Raw genomic sequence first — 21,572 nt, 5'->3', positions numbered from 1 at the left:
CCACAGTATAGTGACACGCAAATTGCGCCGGTGCATCAGTTACAGTGCTACAGTCAGTTTGGGACTGTGACAGCAATGCAGACACACACACACACACACACACGTACACCTGTGTTGCAATCCAGAGAAGTGATGTGTGCAGAGTGTGAACGAATTTCGTTTTAGCTGTAGGATAAAGGGATAAAGTCTCAGGTGGCTGCCAGATGCTGACGTGTTTATCCCCTCTTCTCATCTCCTTCCTCACTTGTTCAAAAGCGAGGTGCGTTGGGAGATAGCCTGGCCAACCCATCGTTCAGATACCACCGCACCGCCGTGACGCCTTGCCACTATTGGATCTTTACTCTAGTCTTATCTGATGGCTGCTCTGCCGTGAGATGTTGTGAAACCCGTGCTCCCACGTCACTACCTCTCCTCCTATCTCTCCAGATGCAGCCCAGGGGGGGTGTGAGGGGGATGTTGAGGGGGATGGAGGGCATATTGGGGGCAGGCTAGCATGGCACTCAGTCTCATCCCTCACCTGGGAGATAAAGAGCAGGGACGATGACTTCCCAGCGTGAGCTGAGCTTAGGGCCAGGACTTGACCTTTCCTGGTAAAAAAGGTGACTGATCCGTGGAGGCCTCTGATGTAAAGAACTGCCCTTATCAGGCCAACAGGGAGGGAGAGGAGCAGATAGCAGACAGGCTGGTGAGAAGAAAGTTTAACTGATGCAGGGCTTGGCTGGGTAGGGCCATTCCTGATGCCTCCCTTTCTTTCTCTCCTCCTCCTCCTCTGTTGTTTCCCTCTCTCTATCCTTTCCTCCCCCTGTCCTTCTTATCTCAGCTCCTCTGCAGAAAAATCCATTTTCCTGCAGTAGGGTGCTTTGTCTGCGCAGGGCGCGGTGGTACTGAGGCAGGTGGTAAATAATGCACAAGGCTTTCTCTTTTCATTCTTCCAAAGGAGGGAGCACTCGCTACAAGAACCTCTCTGAAGTGGGCTTATTAAACCAACCAGGACCTGGCCTTTTCGCTCCTTTTTTAGGGACGAGGTGAGGAGAAGGTCACAATGTCCCGAAAAAATATCACAGCCCAGAGCACACACAGCAAGGGCCCATTACCCCTTTCGCCCAACCCCTCCCTGTTGAAAATAAAAGAAGAATCAAAATTGGTGACCCAGCGAGCTCATCACTCCAAAGTCGCCATGTGTGCCTTTGCTGCAGTGAGCTGCAGAGAGGTCCACCCTGCAGTCAGGCCATAGCCGATCCTGGCTGAGTGATGAGATAGTGGACTTGTTCCCAGATCACGGGACAGATTGGTGCTTTGCCTTGTAATTGCTGGTTTTTGACATTACCAACAGAAATCGTGGAAAAGAGGAGCAGATGGCCCACACATCCTCATCCTCTGGACAGGATTCAGAGCAATGGTTGATTGAATTCAAGTTGGTGACTTGAAACATCCTCGTTTAGCCTGACAGGCAGTGCCCTAACCTTGACATGAAAGCTCTCAGACTTATTCTGGCATGTCCCCTTTTTACACCTCGTCCCTCCCTCTCTGTTTGTCTGGCTCATTCTCTCGTTCTTTATCCACCCTCTTGTTTTCTATGCCTATTTTGGCCCTGGTTTGTATTATCTCCAGTGATGTTTCATGTTCAATCAAGTTTCAATGCAGAGAGGGTTGTGATTTCTTTTTTTTTTCCGCAACACAGTCAAGCACGCTAGAAGGTCCCTATTCTCCATCCTGCTTCAAAGTATACAGTAAAGACATTTTGAGTCAACAGAGGCTGGCTAAATTCAGTTTCTACCTGCATATTTCACATGCTTTGGGTCTAAGCAGAAAGTCGAGGATAGAGAATGAATCAGATATATGCGGAGGCAGGAAAGATAAGAGATCCTATACCTCACTAATGTCAAATATCCACCCACATACGCACATGGGAAAGCATTGCGGCCTCCACAAATATTTACCAGATTTCCAACAGTTTTGTTGCGCAATAAATGTATTCCTTTGACATTTGCTATTTTGGAGGGAGAAGACAGTAACAAAATCCAAAGTGATGGGGGGCAAAACACTTCTAAAAGCGCTCCTTTTGTTGCAGGTCAGAACAGTAGAAGAAGGCCTTATGTTATTGGCCAAACACGTTCGCTTGCAGGAACAGGCTCGCAAAGATGAAAGGATGGGAGAGGTTTTTCTTTTTCAGGTCAACATCCCTCCAGGGCTGCCTACACATCCAAAACAGATGGATCTGCAAGAAAGCTGGTTAGAATTAGTTAACGCTCGCTCAATGATCTACCTAATCCGCTTTTTCTTTTTCTTTTTTTTTTTTTTTTTTTGTTAGTCTCGAGGGGTCTTGCTCCCTTTAGTGATTGCTCAAGGATGCTTGTGACTCTGTGTTGCTTCCACCACATTCCTGGTGAGTCATGCCAAGGAGTAAGGGGAGGGCTCACACACTTACAGGCACTGTTTGAGGTAATGGATAGCTAATGGCCGCTATGTGAGATGTCACCCGAGAGCATATGTGTTGTGCGAGATGGAGTAACTGATTATGCTGCAATTATGAGTTGACAGATGAAACACGCTGACACTCTGTTGTGATGAAATAGACCATGTAAATATCACTGATGCTGCTGGTAAATCTGTTTTATACACATACAGACACACACACACAACCACAATACAGTCGGTCACCACAAGCTCTAATGTGCGCTGCCTCCCTGCACTGTCCCAATTATCTGTCCCATTCATCTTCATCCTCTTGAGATTTCATCCATTACCCTCTCTCCGACTGCAGTCCATCCCCTTTCTGTCATTCACACATCGTTGAAACGGCCCTCTCTTTGTCAGAGGTATGGCCCACTGATCCCATGTGACTCCCTTGTCTTTCTCTTCAGATGCACATCCACCTGTCTACCATAGTGCAGCTCCTCTGTGGCTAGAATCACAAATAGTAACTTGTGCCATGCAGAGCAGATGCTCTGTCATCTCAGGGTGATCTGTGTCACTTTGTTAATCTGAAGAAAGGGAGGCTTGTCTTTTGACTGTGTAGCAGAATATTAAGTCAGGCATATCTTTTTTTTTTTTTTTTTTCCTAAATTTGATGTGTTTAGAAAATGTCAGAAAAAATGTGCATCATTCATTTTGCATACACGGTTTGTAGCGAACATATGCAACTGAACTCTTAAATGTTTTAAACCATATGGAGTGCAAATGTGTGCCGATTTGCGTACGTGTGTGCATGCTGCTAGGTAAGAGCAGGTGCAGCATGGCAGTACAAACAGCCCTTGCATATGGGTGCATCTATGCAGCGTGTCTGCAATTAAAATGCAGCATATGAGTTCAGTGATATTTTTGGTTGGCTGAATGATTAGATAGCTTTAGTTAGCCCTGCTCGTTAACCCGTATATTGTAGGACTTACCTAATCTCAGTAAGTTTGAGGTGATTGTAGATGACACATTTGCTGCCAGTGTGCATAGTCAGCTGGCCAATCCAGCAGAGTGCAATATTGCAGAACTGGAGAAGACTGAGAGAGGTTAGATGACACATTAAAGCAATAAAAAGGGCGTCAATAATGGTTTGTCTCGTGAAGTATTCACAGGCTCATTTTCACTGCCTCCTGCCCCTGGCAGTGGATCTATCTGTATCATTCATTTCATTTTCACATGAATGAGAGCACTGCCTACTCAAAATACCATTCTGTGTTGTACATTCACCTATGTATAACCTTGGAATGACTAATCTGTGTGCCTGCAATTGTTTCTTTCCTGCGCACAAGGGTTTTGCAAGGTTAAGTTGAGCTCCATGTCAAGAATAAAGCAGCATAGGTGTTGGCAATTTAGAAATCCTTTTATGTTTCTCCTCTAGCAACTTTCCAACACAGCAATTCTCCAAACAAACTAAACGGATTACTCACAGAATGACTTTGGTTTAGTCTAGACCAGTCAAAGATTAAGTGCTTGTTTGATTTATTTTTCCTGTAACTCACACAAAAACAACACTTCATCTGGAGCAAGTTTCTTGTCGACAAGCACAACAAGTGCCAGTCTATGAGGGCCGCTGCCAAACACAGGAATTTTGTTGTAATGAACCTGTCAGAAAGATGTGGAGTGGATAATGTTAGCACCGGTTCCACTTCCAGGCCTGGGGAACAGAGGAGACCACTTTTGAAGAGAGCTCATCTGTGCCAATAGGAAAGACGGGCTACGGTGATATCAAAATAGCACTTGTGCAACTACTCATTACAGCATGCTCCCTACTCAGACCACCTGAATGTGTTTTCTCATCTTCATATTTCTAAATCTGTGGGTTGCCTGTAGGTGCTGTTACCGCTCTCTCCAGTACCTCTCCAGCTGACACTTCACATGAGGACGTGCTAGTATCATCTGAAGCAATCAGCCAAAACTGCCATTTTCTTTTTAGACAATACAGTTGGAAATCAATAGACTTCATCCCCTTTTATCCCAGTAAGGTGTAATGAATTCGCTCTCTCTGAGGGCTTGCAAACTTCACCAATTTCAAACTGAACTTTATTGCTGATAAAAGACCACCAAATGTGAGACTATGACCCAGCATTGGGAATGGTGAGCACTCATGTTTCTCTTTGCTGAAAGCACTTCAAATGTGATGATGTCATTCACATTATGATAAACCAGAGCCGTGGCTCAGCCGGTTTATGGGTACGCCTTGTACTGTGGTTGTGCTGCTCCAGTTCGCCTCATTTTCATGTGTCTCTTTACAATTTAGATTGGCAAAAAAAAAAAAAAAAAATACAAAAAATCCTCAAAAAACAAAACAAAAAAAATATTGAAGGAGATGACACACTCTTTATATACCCGTATGATGCCTCTTAAAACATGGCTAACACCTGTGCAATGGCCTGCCTCAGAGCTAAGCAATACTAAGACACATGGGGCATCTGGCAGCCACACTGACTTGTTTTCTCTACAGCCATATGTAGATAAGATAAAAACCCTTTACACTCTGAGGCAAAAAAAAAAAAAAAAAGAAAAAAAAAACATCTTGGCTTTGCTACTGGCAGACCGCATGATACAACCCAAACTAGGCCACTCAGAAATGTTGTTCCTCTGTGGCTTGAGGAGTACATTTGGACACCCCCACACACTCTTGCTCAGCTGATGCCTACATTATTTTCAGCTCACATTACTTGCATTATGCATTTTACATGGTTTCACATGCAAAAATTGCCCATGACTGTGGTATGTGGAGGCGGTCTCGAAGCTGGATTTGGGCCATTCTGCAAAACCTCACGGGTAGACTTGACTCCCAACGCCTTTCATGGAACATTTCATAGTGAGCTTTACCAGCACTGAGGGCGGCCTGGTTTGTTGCCAATTATACAATAGAGTCAAGAGGAATGTTCCTTTTTTTTTTGCCCCTAATCCAGTGGCGCAGTGCCATCACACTAGAATTTATCCACTCTAATGCCACTTGGTACCTCTGAGCAGAACTTTATTTTAACCATCTTATCCAGAACAGCGGACTGCATTGCCATTTTTAGCAACAAGCTAATTGCGTGCATACGGTACACACACCTGGGAGGTGTCATGTACAACACAGTCCTGAATGGTTTGCTACTAAGGACCTTGACTGGAGCAGTTTGGGAGGTCAGTGCGCTATAAGGGTCAGTTGCAGTTTGATGGTAGTTGTTGGGAGGGAAAACCCAACACTTGCACTTTCCTAGGCCACTCTTTTTTGCCAGTTCAGCAGAGATTCGAACTGACAGCCCTCTGATTGCAGGCTCATTCGCTCCGTGTTAGGATATTGCCATTCCACTGTCTATTGTTACTGCTGTCACTTCTCAGTAGTGCCACATGACAGCCTATCTGCCTAACACAGTTATGCAGAGCCAGAGGTACTTATATGCTTTGCTATTGTTTTGATTTCTCTCTCACACACAAACAGCCAGGGACCCTTCCATGTGTATGCACACAGTCACATACACACAGAGAAAATACACACGCGCAAACACACTGTTGCTTGGCTCTCTCTCTTTTTTTTTTTTTGCCTCCGCCTGCCGACCTCCGGTTCCCTCAGTTATTCATGAGCCATCTGCTTGGACGAGTGCTGTGTCAGATGTGTGTCAAACAGGACCTCATCTGTCCCCCCTGTTCTTCTTCTAATTGTGTCCTAGTCTGCATGCTGAAGCCGCCACTGATGCCTCTGCAACGCACCGCAGTTAGCCGAGGGAGTCTTACTTGACTCGCTGGTCCATCATGTCCTAAATAACCTGTTTGATCTAAAGCATGCATCTTTATTTAAGATCATAGCATCTGGTTCATCAATGTTGTAGGGGCAAGTGCAAATCCGTGTCCGTGCGAGAGTTCGAGTGAGTGTGCGTGTGTGTGTGCATGTTGTATGCATGTGCGTGTGTTTGGGAATAGTTTACACTCTGTATTCCCTTGGGATTGGTTGATGATGAGACATTCTGTCAAAAATGGGGGCAGACTGGAGGGAAAAAGTTTATTTCCTTATTTCTGTTGTCACGGCAATTTGTGAAATGATTACAACCTGTAACATGCCCTTTACAGAAAGGCAAACTAGCCCACCATGAAAGGATTATATGTAGAAGAGATAAGTAGAAACAGACAGTAGTTTGACATTGAATAGTGCTGTGGAAACAAAATGTGCTGAGGGTGAGGAGGTGGATGGGTATACACTTCCCTTCTACTCTGGTGACCCGAGGGCAACCTCCAACTCATGCAAAGAATTGCTATGCCGCGAGTGAAGTTTTTACTTTCAGCAGTGTTTTGTTTTTTTTCTTATTTCACCACGATCAAACCTTAACCTAATCTGAACTTTTTTATTGCTATAAAACAAAACAAACACCAACCTTAAAGAAAGTTGTTGTTTTTTTTTTTTTTTTTCACTTCCCAAACTTAGATGTTAACTGTCACGTCCTATTTGTGCTACAAAATAGTTTTATGGTGACAGAACATAATCAACACAATATTTTCTGTCTACAACCCATAATCATATCCATGATTTATTTTATTTTATTTTATTTTATTTTATTTTATTTTATTTTATTTTATTTTATTTTATACAGCAACTTGTGCTGCTGTGTTGTGGTAAATCACTGGCCCTTATTATTGTCCCCACACAAATTCATTTATTGCAGCATTGGCTCTGACAGCATCGGTGGCCATCATGATGTCCCATAGAGTTCGTCGCCGTTATTCATTTCAACATGATATAAGAACAATTTATGGATGCATGGATGGGTTTACCAAAGATACACAACCTTGCTGAGAGAGATCATGACTATATTAGGTGCAGGCAAGCCTCTGAGCAACACAATAATGTATGATTTCAGAAAGAGGCCAGGCGGGCCCTCTGGAGAACCACTGTGATTCATCTTCGACAGAGACATCCCTTCTACTCTGGGCCAGGGGGATAAGGCTGTCATGTTAGCCGTCCCTGCCCAATCCCCATCCCTTCAAAGTAAAGCCACCGTGATGAATCGGAGGCTCTCTGAATCTGCTGTCCTGACATGCCCTCCATGTTCTCAGGGCACTGCGAGTTTCCGAGCATGAGGATGGGTTTGGATGCTTTTGTCGCATTAAGACAAAGGAGGGCTGAGAGCTTGTTTAGAGCTCCCAAACATGCCAGGGGCACATGCAAATGAGCAAGGAGTCTGGCTAAGTGATGCATTAATTTACAGTAAGTAAACAAAGCTGGCTGCTAACACTCATACAACACCTTTGTACATACCACTATTTTGTCACTGTCTGTTGTGTCCTCAAGGTATTGACCACTAAGGACTTTTAAAGGTCAGTACTGACACCATTATGTTTGGGTTTGGGTTGCCGTTAGCCAGTATCCAGGGTCTTTAAATGCAATACATAATACACACATCATAGTGTTTCCCAAAGGTCTGAAATATTCCTGGGGGGTCAATACACACATGAAGGGTTGTCAGTATTGCCCCCGGAATTTGATTTTTCAGTGTGGAAAAGCCTCTAAAACAGCATTTTGATATACCAGTACATACCAGTACTCAAGCTGATCAAATAAAATAATATCCTCACCTTCATCATATCAGCCAGGGACTCGGCGACAAGCTTAAATCTGATTTTCACTAAGACATGGATATCAGACCAATATATCTGTCTAGGCCTAGTGTTCTGAGCATAAGAATATACATTTTGTGCAAATAATTCAGTTACTCATGCAAGGAGTCTGCATCACCAAAGAGTGCCAGTTGCCAGTGCTTTGTCAATCTGCCATATATTCTCAAACCCTCACTGTAAAGAAAAGAGCTTGTCTAGGAATAGAGGAAGAGGGTGAAGTGATGTGCTTTACTCAAGGCTGAAGGGGCTCCAGTGTCAGTCAGAAGTAGACAAAGAAGGCTTGTCTTCTCTCTTACAGAATGATGATTGCTATTGTACAATAATAGAGCTCTCAGAAGAGAGGCCACTGGCAGGGTCTGAAACAGGAAGTCCTGGAGGTGCCCAGAGCTGTGTTTTGACACACCAGATAGGGGAAGATTAAGTGTTGAATCCAAAGCTGGCTGACGACGATAAGGAATGGCTTGTTTCACAACCTTGATGCTGTAGTTATATGGCATTCCAAGATATAAAAGTTTGCATCAGGAACTCAGCAACAGAGCTGAAGACGAACGCACATGACGTGTAAATTCCATTATGCATGTTATCAGCGGTGTGATTTAGATTGGAACAGAGGACAACAAAAACATGGTAGGAGAATAAGGAGATAAGGGGAAAGGATAGTGTTGTTGGCACCTAACTGATCAATTGTGTGAACACAGCTCTTACATCTTTGTGTATAGATAAAACTCCCCCTGGGTGGAAGGTGAGAGGTCTACTGTGAAGTCATGCAGAGGTTTTTCATGGATATTGAACAGTGAAAAAGTATAGGTCTGGAAGCACACGGGGAGGTCAGCTTTGCTTTTAACACAGGTGATGCAATCAATGTGACACTGTTTTGAAGATGGCATTGGCGAGCAAATAATAATTGGTCCAGAGCTGATGACATTTGAGTGGCTTACGCTGTCATTCAACCGACGGTAACAAAGACGAGACATATTATGCTGAGAGCTGAGGAAACCAGGCTTTGACATGCAACGCGTGGGTAGAAATAGCCTGTTAATGAATAGACAGCAGAGGGGGAAGAAATGAAGATGGCAGAAGAGATACACGAAGCGTGCTGTGCGGTAAAATATTGCTATTGTTAGGCAGTGCAAAGGGAAAAGTGCTGCGATGCAGAAAGAGTGGAAAGTCTTGACAGCTTTCCGGTGGCAGTCTGACGGTTGAGCAGGGAGATTGGAGGGAAAGTGCAGCAGAGGGCTGCTGTCAGGCCACACCAGAGCTCCGTTTAACAAGGTCCAGAGATGAGCTGCACCACAACACATTGCAGGGGAATGAGAAGAGGGAGAGAGGGATGTAGGGAGGGCTGAGTAAAACTCATGCATTTTCTAGTGCTTCTCTACCTGTCATGCCAGCAAGTCTGGGATTCCTCCCATGTGCATGGGAGCAGAGATTGGAAATCCTCACTAAGGACAGAAGCTGAGGAGGATTCGGAGATTTGGAGCATCTGCCATGATATGTTGAAGCTAGATGTCTCTGTGACACTTTGACACCTTCATCTCTCCTTGAAGAATTGGTGTGCCCCAGTAGATGCACTTCATTTTTGCCTCAGCTGTAACACCGACCATGTAATGTCAGAAGTGATCATTCATATGTGATAATTCCGGCCTTTGCACTGAACATGGTGCTGTGTAGCAAGCTCATCTGAACCGTGGTGGAGGACAAGCATTAATAATTAATGCGAGCAAACGCAGAATATGCCTTATTTTGAACATGGATGCCTTCAGGGCAAACACATACAGGAATCTTCACAAGCCTCACTCTGAGTACTACCACACATCTTGTATATCTCATCTTCATGCTGCACAGAGAAAAAAATGCTTCAGTCATGGCCGCACAGTGGAACCTCCCATGGGGCCTCTGTAGCCCTCTTTCCACCTTGGCCTCAAGCATCAATCTCTGAGCCTGCCATGAAAGCTTATCTCCCAGCGTCAGCCTAAATGTCAACCTCAGGAGCACTGAAACACCATTAGTTACTTCCACCTTATTAGAGTTAGCTAATTCCACATAAAAGCCACCCACCTATTTTAAATGAGTCTGGCTTCACGGGACTCCTTTCCACTGCTCAGGTTTTCAGGACTTTGTGTGTGTGTGTGCGTGTGTGTGCGTGTGTGTGTGTGTGTGTGTGTGCGTGTGTGTGTGTGTGTGTGTGTGTGTGTGTGTGTGTGTGTGTGTGCGTGTGTGCCTGTGTGCGCGTGTGTGTGAAATAACTACAAACAGGTCACAAGTAAAAGATGCACTGCATCACTGTTATGAATTGAGTTCCCTGTGTGGGTATTCCGTACTACACACTGAACATTACACTTTGCTCAGGAAAATATCTGACACTGGTAATATGAGGGTGTGCATAATATTATTCTTGGTATTTCAGTGTTAAAGTAGAAAGCTGCTGATACCATGAAATTATTGCTGTGGTTTGAAACTATCAATTTTCTCAAAACATTAACATGAATCACAAAACATAATGATCAAAAAGAAAAAGGAAACTTCACAAGCATATGCACCTACAATCTCTTACATGCCTATTTATTCAATTTTTTACAGGCACCCACATGCTGTATAACAGAATGGCTGATTCTCATATTAAGCCGTCGGTTTGAAAACCCAGAAAATGTACAGTGTCCTTGAAAGGGTTTATCCGTGTTAGAACCTGGCCTGAATGCAACTATTTATATACATTTCTATGACTGTATTTGAACCGCCATAGATTAAAATACATACACTAACCCATTCATCTCTTTCCCTCTGTCTCACTAGGGGGGCGACTCCTGTTTCTGGTGATGTGGCTGAACCTTGTGCCTCAAACTGAGGGCTGCCCTGCCAAGTGTGTGTGTTACAGTGAGCCTAGGCCCACTGTGGCCTGCCAGCAACAAGGACTGTTTTCCATTCCCACTGAAATCCCTGTGCGGAGCCAACGGATATTCCTCCAGAGCAACAAGCTGACAGTGGTGAGGTCCACCAGCTTCAGCTCTTGCCACAACCTCACTGTTCTCTGGCTTTACTCCAACAACATCAGCCACATTGAGGCCGGAGCCTTCTATGGCTTAGAAAAATTGGAGGAATTGGACATTGGAGACAACAGTAACCTCCGTACCATCAGCCCTACTGCCTTTAGGGGTTTAACTAAGCTGCACACCCTCCACCTGCACAGATGTGGCCTGTCAGAGCTCCCTGTTGGAGTTTTCCGAGGAATGTTCTCCCTACAGTACCTTTACCTGCAGGACAATAACATTCTAACCCTGCATGATGACACTTTCCTGGACCTTGCCAACCTCACCTATCTCTATCTTCACAACAACAAGATCAAGATAGTGTCGGACAACATGTTTCGTGGCTTGATCAATCTGGACCGACTGCTGCTACACCAGAACCGGGTTATCTATGTCCAACCACGGGCTTTTAGTGATCTGGGTAAGCTGAAATCCCTGTTCCTGTTCTTCAACAATCTCACGGTCTTGACAGGAGAGACCATGGACCCACTGGTGTCTCTCCAGTATTTGCGTCTAAATGGGAACCAGTGGATTTGTGACTGTCGGGCGAGGACCTTGTGGGACTGGTTCAAACGTTTCAAAGGTTCCAGCTCTGAACTGGAGTGCAGTGTTCCCGATTTCCTGGCAGGGAAGGACCTGAAACGACTGAAAAGTGATGACTTGGAGGGGTGTGTGGAAACGCCTCAAATTCAGACCAATCTCTTCAACTCCAAGGCACGATCAGGGAAATTCCCCTCCACAGAAAATCCCTTGGGGGACACCATTCCCAGATGTTGTCTTGGAGATAATGACAAGTCCTCCATCCTATCAGGCAAGAGCCGCCAAATCACCAACAACCCCCTAAAGGAAAAGGAGAACATATCTAAGACTAAATACAAGGAGCCAGAACGAACAAAAAATGACACCCGGAACAAGCAGAGTGATGGACCGTTGGGAACCTTGTCCAACAACCTAGATAAGTCTTTGGAAGACCTAAATCCTGAGCTTATAGACAATCTGGAACCATCTACAGCCCCAAACAAAAAGAAAAAGAAGTGTTCCAAAAAGCCCAAATCAGACACCCATTGTCTCAAAGGCCAGGGATCTACTTTGCAAGTGCTGAGCTTTCTCCTCATTCCCATGATCTGGATATCTCTAGCCATGTCTTAGGACTCCTGACCACATTATAAACACAGGACTCAAGATTGTTGATGCTCATGACAATGATACAGTTGATGCAGTGACATCTACAACAGGCAGTGACTGAAAAGTAAGAGATCACATTGACCCAATATGGGTAAAGACTAACAATAATGAAGACGTTAGCGTACATTTAACAAAATGGATGCCTTTACAGAACACTTCAGATCTAATGTATATAATGAATCGGTGCCCAAAATTGTTTGTTCTGTATGTACTTAACTGTACTGTGTCTAAGCTACACTTTGGAGACTCCTCCCTTTTTCCCCTCTCAAAAGCTTTTACTGCAAAGACAGCGACTGCTTAGACAGACCACCAGAAAAATAAAAAAAATGAAATACAGGATATCAAAGGCCGAACGCACACAAAGAATGTTTGGGTCCGTTTAATGAAGAAGATGATCTCCATTCCCCATTATTTATTCAAAAGTGATGCATTTGTTGGGTACTGTTATGTTTTTTATGTTTATAAGTAATTCAGTAAAGACAAATGTTTACCTCCCCCAATTTTAGTTCTATTTTCATGACAGAGAGGGTATATGGGTAGCATTTACTAAAAGAATGCTGTCATATTGTTCATGGAGATTGCAATGGAACCATAGATATGCATTTTATTTTACTTGTGTACAAGTATGAATATATTATGAATAAAAGTTCTTATTTCGTAGGACTTTTTGACAGTGTGTTATTCATAAGCATGCCTTCATGATAAAGCAGAGTGCAAGTTGACATCTTGATACAACCTGTACACCCAGATATTACACTGCATATTCATAAGGAAAAAGCAAAATACACTGTACACTTGAACTCATAAAGATATGGTCTTTGTGCTGGTGTACTGTTTTGAGGCTAATCGACCCCACTTTTCTTTAAGATCATGTCAGCAAAAGCCAATTTAAATACGTATGAAGATGCATTTGAGTCTATTGTGAACAATAATGTCGGATCCCATTATGTCTCACCCAGTCACACTGCAAGCAGAACAACATCCCTCCTCTTGTCCCTCCCAAGCAGATGGTGAGAATACTGCAGCATGCTCATTGTTTTGGGGGTAGTTGGGAGAGCGATGACCGACTGCTTTGTCAAGTCTGGCCTCATCCCAAACCTCAGTTCTCCTCATTTAGTTGGTTTTCTCCTTAGCCTCTACAGGACGCTGGCATTCAGTTGCTTGGAAAACTCCAGAGTGAGTGTGTGGTTTGCCCAAAACCAGCATGAGCTCACTCATGGTGAAGAGCCCATTCATCTGCTGCTCAAATACAAGCAGAAAAAAAGGTGACTGGGGACAACATGTTCAACAGTTCACCTTACACCCTTGGGCTTTTCAACAACACGCACTCTGAACTTTTTACCTTGGACCTTTAGTTCTTTGGTTTATCACGTTTATCTTTTATCTTTTTGGTCAAAGGACGTCTGGTCTAAGAATAACACATTTTGGCATTAATTTATCATGCCTCTGTTTGATCTGCAGAAGTTATAGTCTCTGTTATTTTGGTACAATCTCTTAGGGCTTTCGAAAAAGATCAAACAAATCAACGATTATGTTATAATATGCAATCCAAAACAAGCTAGCCAACTGAGGTACCATCTATGCACTATATTTATAAAACCTTAGTGACTGCTGTGCATGCAGTGTGATGCTTGAATGAAATGCCTCAGGCAACTTTCAAAATTCAGCATAAGATTAGACATAGTTTATGTATATTATTAAAAAAAATCAGTGAATTATTAAACACTGTATGGAGATGTTGAAGGAATATTCAAAGAAATGACTACACATCAAGTCCTTGACTCTGAGAGGGAAAGATGCCTCAAGTCATCATATTAAGCACAGTTTAGTTTATTCACATGGACAGTGTAGTATAAAACATTTGGTATTTGCATCTATACTGAATAACATGAGGTTTTAATTGCCACGCTGTCATGCAGACTTGCTGGGGCGAATTGTCCGCGATCAGTCCGTGTTGACATATCCACAAGCTGGAATAATAGAGGCTGATAATCTGCACCAAATTAAGTTAAGATCTTGTCAGATGGCCTGGATTTATCTCCTACAAAGTGAGAGGATTAGAAGTCAGGGTCTCCACAAATCCCTGGAGCTTTTCATTGTCGTCGATTAACCCTGGAAAGTGAGAGGACCTAAGAGGACCTGGGAAGATATTGATCTAGAGTGGGAATCAGCAGGGAAAATCAACAAGACCCTCTTTCCAATTTAACAGACTTCCCCTACCCTTTCCCAGTGTATGTGCTAGAGCAGGCTGACAGGATGCCAGGAGCTCACCTGACTCAGTCAAGCCTCCCCTGTCCGTCCTCTCAGGCAGTCATCCAAAAGCGCACTCTGCTTCATTCTCATACATGTGTTTAGAGAGACTAGCATGCACAGCAGCTTGGCAGTGAGCTTTTTTTTTGCACCTGCACAGAGATAATGTGAAATAAAGTTAAAAATAAAGTTAAAAATAAATAAATAAATAAAAAATCCATAAAGTTGCAATGAAAATAAAAAAATGACTTGTTCTCCTTGTTGGCTAAATGTCCATACAACAACATATTACAACCAGAATATTTCCTTTTTAAGCACATTTTTATACTAAAATCACATTATTTCCCTGGAAAATGGAATAGTTACTGCATGGTGGACCAGTACACTTATATAAAAATTTCAAGTAATAGCATCACATATTTTTGAACAATTTTCTAATACACCTTTTCCATCATATATAGCCTACAGCTTCTCAACTTTTAATAAAGAGACTCAAAATGGTACAACACATTTTTGGGATTTTCTTCCCGTCTATTTGATCCTCGAGTCCACATACTGAATATCTACAGATGAACTGCCCCCCTGTTGTGAATCTATATTCACAAGAGAGGATTTTTCAGCGATACCTTACAGTCACTTTATAGTAAGTTGAGAATCAGTAAGGGACACTCCAAACGCAGCATGACTGGAATATGAATAACATGCTTTCTTTAATTCAAGAGCAGGATGCTGCTGTAGCTCGCTATGATATCATGCTGGCAGCCACAGTGCATACCGTAGGTGTGAAACTGAGAAATTTCTGCTTTCATAAATGACTCCAGTAGCACTGATGCCTCAACGCTGTCCACATGGTTGATATCAGCTCCTCTGCAGCTGTGCTATCTGTTGTGGATGAATGGAGGGAGGTTTTTTGGGGTGAGCATACCAGGGTTGAATAAGCTGTTTAAATTGGTAATCCATGAGATTTTTTTTTTTTTTTTTGGCTACATGGTCATTGCCGTGGTGTTTTTCCACAGAAATCACAATGTCAATCATTGTGTCCTGTGTTCTATTTTTTTTTTTTTTTTTTTTTTTTTTTTTTTTTTGGTTGATGAAATTTGACTTTCTGCATAGGTGGCGCTCTTTTCCTTGCCTGTACAACCAAGATGACTTTCACTCCTCATTTGCTTTATGAGAATGTCACTGATTACTAGTTACAAAGCACTCCCCTGTCAAAAAAAATAATATCAAGTGTCTTTAGTTCAAGAGCACACTTTGAAATTAGCTTGATCATCACAAGTTCTTGCCATTTCGGCAAACAGCGCCTGTGGATTTGAGACTTTGAGAAACAGACCCATGCTGAGAGGGAGCTCTAGTTCTTCCTAGCATGAATAACATCAGGAACATGAGCAGGATAAAAAGATCCACCCTCACAAACACATCGCAGATCACAAGAAAAGCATTTTTCATACATTTCCCAACCCTATCTTCACATATGAATACATTATAATCTACATTTCACTTTTAGTTTTTCTCTCTCTCTGCTGCTGCTTACTTGCTAACTGCCCCAATTTCCATGTCTTTCTGACTGCTTTCTCCAGTGGTGGTATTTCTCACAATTTCTTCCATATTTCAATCAAATTCAAATTTTTATCATTTCCTGGCTAGACCATATATATGTTAAAAATAGTAAAACTGCTGTCACTGCTTTTTTCAACAATCAACACACTAAATTACACTAAAAATATAGCCTCTGTGGTTATGGTTTTGCTGGTGGTTGCAGCCAAATGAGTATAATGCCCCATTACAGGCCCAAATCTATTATATGTACAACTTTATACTCTGGTAAAATTGTGAAATGTAGACACTGAGAGAGAAGTAATTTTATGAACTGAAAAGATGCAGATGTTGTTTGTATTATATTTCCATTGTAATCCATGTATTATATTTTTTAAGCTTAAAAATAAGTTTCCTGAATCTTAATGTTTTCTGTGGGAGGATCTTGATCAGTCTATTTCTGGACATGGTTGTCAACTATGTCTTGCTGTGAGATACACTTTCACACTACATACAGTACACATGCACACCCAAATACACACCACAGCATCATTCCAATTTTCTTCCTACTGTCTGCCCAAGGAGACCAAAAACCCATCAGCCCTGGCCTCTTTACAAGCCCCTAAAGTTGCCAACAGAGGCTGTGAGGTCTGACAGCAGTGCCATGCTGGGGCCACAGTTCCATTTAGTAGTGCCAAGGAACAGGATGACCTGAGCCTCCAGGCTCCTGCTGGACGCCAAGAACTTTCTCATCAGATGCTGCAACCACTGAAACCCACCCCTCAGTCAAAGAGTGTATTTCTTGCTCTCAGTAACAGTTTTATCCTCCTATCGCACTGATGAAGGGAAATGAAACTAATTATGGGCACTCCATCTGCAGTGAAGGCCTGGATGCAACATGGATTAGCATCTTGGCAGGGAACCAAAATAACTTTGGGCTGTGGAAGAAACACTGTTAAAGGAAAATAATCAGCATAGCAAAATGTTGCATTTAGCTGGTTTTCTTCACTCTGCAGCTGATGTGCACATCTTTGTGAATCATACGTTGGATGACAGTCCTTGTTAAGCTTGTGAATACTAATGACTTTTGTTACACTGTAATAATGTCAGGGGTCTTGTTTATGATTTGCATCTCACAAATTACACATTTTAACATTTATAGAAGGCTCTGACTTGACCTACATGGGTTTTTTAATGCCAGTACCAATATTTTGGATTGTGGCTGCAAGTATCTGATATTATGTGAATACTATTTGGCCATTTTTATGTTGAAAATGTTCAAGGATTCAAAATCTCCCTCAGAATTACATTCTCCACAGACTGGAAAAATGTCCGAAATGCAGTTTAGACCTTGTGTGATATATTATGTATGAACGAGGTAAAAAATAATAATAAAAAAAACATAAGTAAGTCAACAAATAAATAAAGTCAGACGGATTGTTTTTTAAAGACGGAAGTGAAAACAGGCATAAGTACTGGAAATGGGTAAGTCTGGAGAATGTGATTTAGAGAGAAGAAAATCTTAATTTTCTTAATTCTTAATACGTTTCAATCTCATACAGCTGCGTTTACTCTTATTTAAAATTTCTTCAAAGAAAGTGAGTGTGAAAGGAAAAAACAAAACAAAACAAAACAAAAAAAAAACAACGAATTCCAGCCAGTTTCTGGATGTCTTTCTATTCAATGAAAATGACCCGCCTTCAACTCCTAATGCAAATTCTATCAGACTCTCCATGTCTCCTCCAGAAAACACCAACCTTTGATCATAAGTAATAAGGCTTTTTTTTCTTAGCTTCAGTGAATGTGACTGAAATATTTGAGTTCATGGCTCGAGGCAAAGGCTTATATGAGAAAGTTTAGACTGCAGAGGAGTCCCAGACACATCGACAGAATTAAGGCTAAAAGTGTTTGCCTTCCGCTCTGCATACTAAACGTGGATGAACTATCACTCCTTCTTTCCATCAAATCTCTCACTCTTGCTCCCTTTCCTCCTCTGTCTCCCTGTCCTGTCTTTTTCTGTCACTGTCTTCATGCCTCTCTCTGGGTCTTTGATACACTCACCTGCACACACACTCCAGTTTGTGCCTATGAAATCCCAGTCTTCCTGAATAATATCTGAAGCACCAGTTCTTCAAGGAAAAAAAAAAAAAAAATGCAATGTGTCTTGAGGCTGTTAAACATTTGCAATCTAAGAAAATACATTTTTTGTTGTAGGATGTACATGGAAAGTATCAGCATATTATACTATACAGACAGAATCACAGATAAATTCAATTCAGGAATTAAATCAGACTTCTAAAGTTGCTGTTTACTGCTGCTTATATGCGAGGTCAGTGAAAACATAATAACTCAATGAGAATACCCTGGGCAAGTTAATACTTCTAATTATTGGTTACCTTATAAGAAAAATGCCTGGTTTCCTCCAATATCGAACTGCTGTTAAAAGACCACACCACTGCTTTGCATTTATCACACTGCATGAGGAGCGAGTGAGCTTTTTGAGATTTGAATGAATTTTCCTTGCTCCCAGGCAGCCTTTCGTTTCCATTCTTTGTGTTCTGTATGAAAACTTGAAACTTGAAACTTGAAACTTGCTTGCCTGGGTTTATTTTTGTCAGTTACTCCATTGTTGTGTGGTAATTTTGATTTTGGAAAAGACTGGGAAAAAATTGTTCTGGTGCATTCACATGGTGTTGGGACGCTGTGACATCACAGACTTCAAAAACTGTCTGTCAAACGGCTTCACGCATTCATCAGATTTCCAACTACACTTGATTGGAAACTCAAACCCATGTAACAATATAAAAAATATGATAATGTAATAATGTAACTAAGGAACAAAGTTTTTTTTTTTTTTAGATTACTTTTAAAGGAATTAGATTTAGAGTTTGATTAACAGACCTGGGAATGAATTTAGGATTTTAACGTATGTTTTCCACCTGAACACTTGCATTTTAGAAAATAGGGAAATCAAGTTTATTCTTAAACTCTAAAAATGTATTCTATGCTTTGAAGAATGGTGGTTAGTGATGAAAAAGTATTGGCGCAGTGTAGTAACAGGGCTAAAACACACCAGCACAAAGGTATGGTCCTTCAGTATCACTAAATGTTCCCTGCAACCATCTCATTGCTTTCATTCCTGGTGTTTCACTTGTTCTGAGTCAGAGTTGTGCGTGGACTCTGACTCACACAGTGATGTGGGAACATTTTGATGTCTTCAATAAAGGCAGCAGCAATCCCTTCTATTATTGGGATCATCATTTCTTTGCTGTGTATTAGAAGTAACCTGCCGCTCAGTCAAAGACGGGTAGCTGGCAGGCTGACGCTGTTTCATACATTTTTACCAATGGGCTTCTCTGCATGTGGACAGGAATATTCTTGTAATTGGTTTATTCACGGCAACTGGGATACTCAATTGCAGTGCGTATAAATAGTTTAACCTGAAGAAAGAAAGAAAGAAAAAAAAACTTTTAACCAGAGTATCGCCAATAGCTGCAAATAAATGTAGCCAATGCCAATTTCACAGCAGCTAGCAGACACCTATTGAACCACAGAACTTGAACTCTATTTATTACAACAATGTTGGTGTAATAAATACAGTTCAAGTTCTATTTATTGCAACAATTTTGGTGTAATAACTAGAACTTGAACTCTGTTTATTTACACCAAAATTGTTGAAACCACCACCCAGTTCATTAGATTAAGAAAGTCACGCTGCCTGCTGCTTGGGTCGTGTTTACCGTGTTACTGTATAAACAAGCCACCGCTGTGCAGGTTGTGGTTTTCAGAGGTTGGAGCAAAGGATCATTCATCTTGGGGTGGATGGCCAGCATAATTATACTGTAATTTTATTTGTATATAGTCCCTCTTGGTAATTTAACTATGTATTTGTTGGCTAGGTAAATCATTAACTTTGGTGGGTTTGATACATAAAAGTAACATTAATTGTAAAGGTGCCCAATGTAGTTTGCGATGTGGTGCTACAGTGCAAACTAACTGGGTCCTTGTCTGCTTTGTTCACATAATATGTTCTTCCAGCACATCATGAGCATGAGGGAGACATATTACACATGCCGATGTGAACAATGCAACTTTCAAAATATCCCAGAATTAGGCTTTGCAAATGAAGCATTCAGCATGTTTTAATATGGCTCAAGAACACACGTAATATGCTTTGGTGGGAATTTTTGAGCATAGACAGAAAATGTGTGTTTACTAGGAAATCTGCATGTTTTTTACGCAGCTTTCATGTGAGCTTTGTTGAGGAGCCTTTGTTGAGAATCTGACCATGGCTCACAATTTCACCACTTGAACACCAAGCGTATTGTGTTCTCAACTTCCCAAGTCGAAACCATGAACTCAAGACTTTCAGCTGTATCGGGATCAGAGAGCGTGGAGCTTTGTCCCTCTCAGTAGAATGCAGGAGCTCACATAAACACCATATGAGCAGTTTCATTTTATGAATATGAGCTGAGGTCTTGTAATTCCTCTAACCTTTACCAATTTCACCGTTCTGTAGAGCCAACCCCAAAATTCTGACTGTATTGGCATTAGACCCCAGAGTCCACTTTAAAGGTCATGCCACCGGGACCTTCCTCTTGATCCTCTTTTAAACGATTTGGATCACGGGTCTATTTTTGCCATTAGTGGTATCATAGCATGAAATGCTGCTGGGGGATAATCTGTAAGAATTTTAGATGGGACTGGAAAGAGTATGAGGCTCTCACCATCCAAGGAAGGTCAAAAGTATCTGAGGGGCGATCCTTTTTCAGCAACATGCAAACACAACACAATATTCACATCACGCTGAAAGTGATAAGTCACCGAATGTGTGAGAACTAGGACACAAGGTTGCAAAACATTCTCAAAATAACACGAGGCTCATTATAGAGAGCAAGAATTATGGTTCGATTGACATCAATGCTGAGGATCATCAGCTGATGAGAGCCGCCCTATCACACTCACTCTTGCTGAGACTTTATCGAGGCTTGTAATGTCCATGATAATTCTGTACATTACGAAACCATTTGACTTCCACGCTGGGAAAGAGGTGAGCTGTATAATTCAGAAGGGGATAATCTCATGAACCATTTATGTGAGTTGAGCTGCTCATTATTTCTCAATCATGCCTGGATTTGGGCATGTAGAGTGGCAATTTGTTCTCAATCCCAATTCACCCGAATTAATGCGGCACGTATGCTCATACCCGAGCCTGTACTGAGGGACACCGAGTCCCACCAAAGCTGCGAATGGAATCTGCAGAGCTTTTGCAGTAGATTAGGCCGATATCCAAAAGGATTTGGTCCTGTACACCTCATGAAAGCACGGCATAGAATGGGCGCATCTAATGATCCAACTTAATATGATTAAAAAGAATAAAACCACCCCTATCTGCATGGTCTTTCTCTCCCTTGTCCTCCCTTGTCTTTGTCTCTCTGTCTTGTACACCCGTGCATGCACACACATACACACAAACAGGCATGCACACTTTAAAAAAAAAGCATACACACTGTG

At 42.0% G+C, this 21,572-nt stretch overlaps 1 protein-coding gene across 1 annotated transcript in view; it reads left to right on the top strand.

Annotated features, from left to right (window-relative positions):
- Nucleotides 1-12,879, top strand: part of rtn4r (reticulon 4 receptor) — a 45,029-nt gene extending 32,150 nt beyond the window's left edge. Inside the window, exon 2 of the mRNA XM_030060182.1 lies at nucleotides 10,855-12,879. Coding sequence (XP_029916042.1) covers nucleotides 10,855-12,236 — 1,382 coding nt within the window. The 3' untranslated portion in view covers nucleotides 12,237-12,879. The remainder of the gene's footprint in view (nucleotides 1-10,854) is intronic.
- Nucleotides 12,880-21,572: the final 8,693 nt, after the last annotated feature.

The sequence above is a fragment of the Myripristis murdjan genome, chromosome 9 (genome assembly GCF_902150065.1).
Source record: "Myripristis murdjan chromosome 9, fMyrMur1.1, whole genome shotgun sequence".
NCBI lineage: Eukaryota > Metazoa > Chordata > Actinopteri > Holocentriformes > Holocentridae > Myripristis > Myripristis murdjan.
Note: the sequence above shows the minus strand (reverse complement) of the source record. Positions and strands in the feature narration are given on the sequence as shown.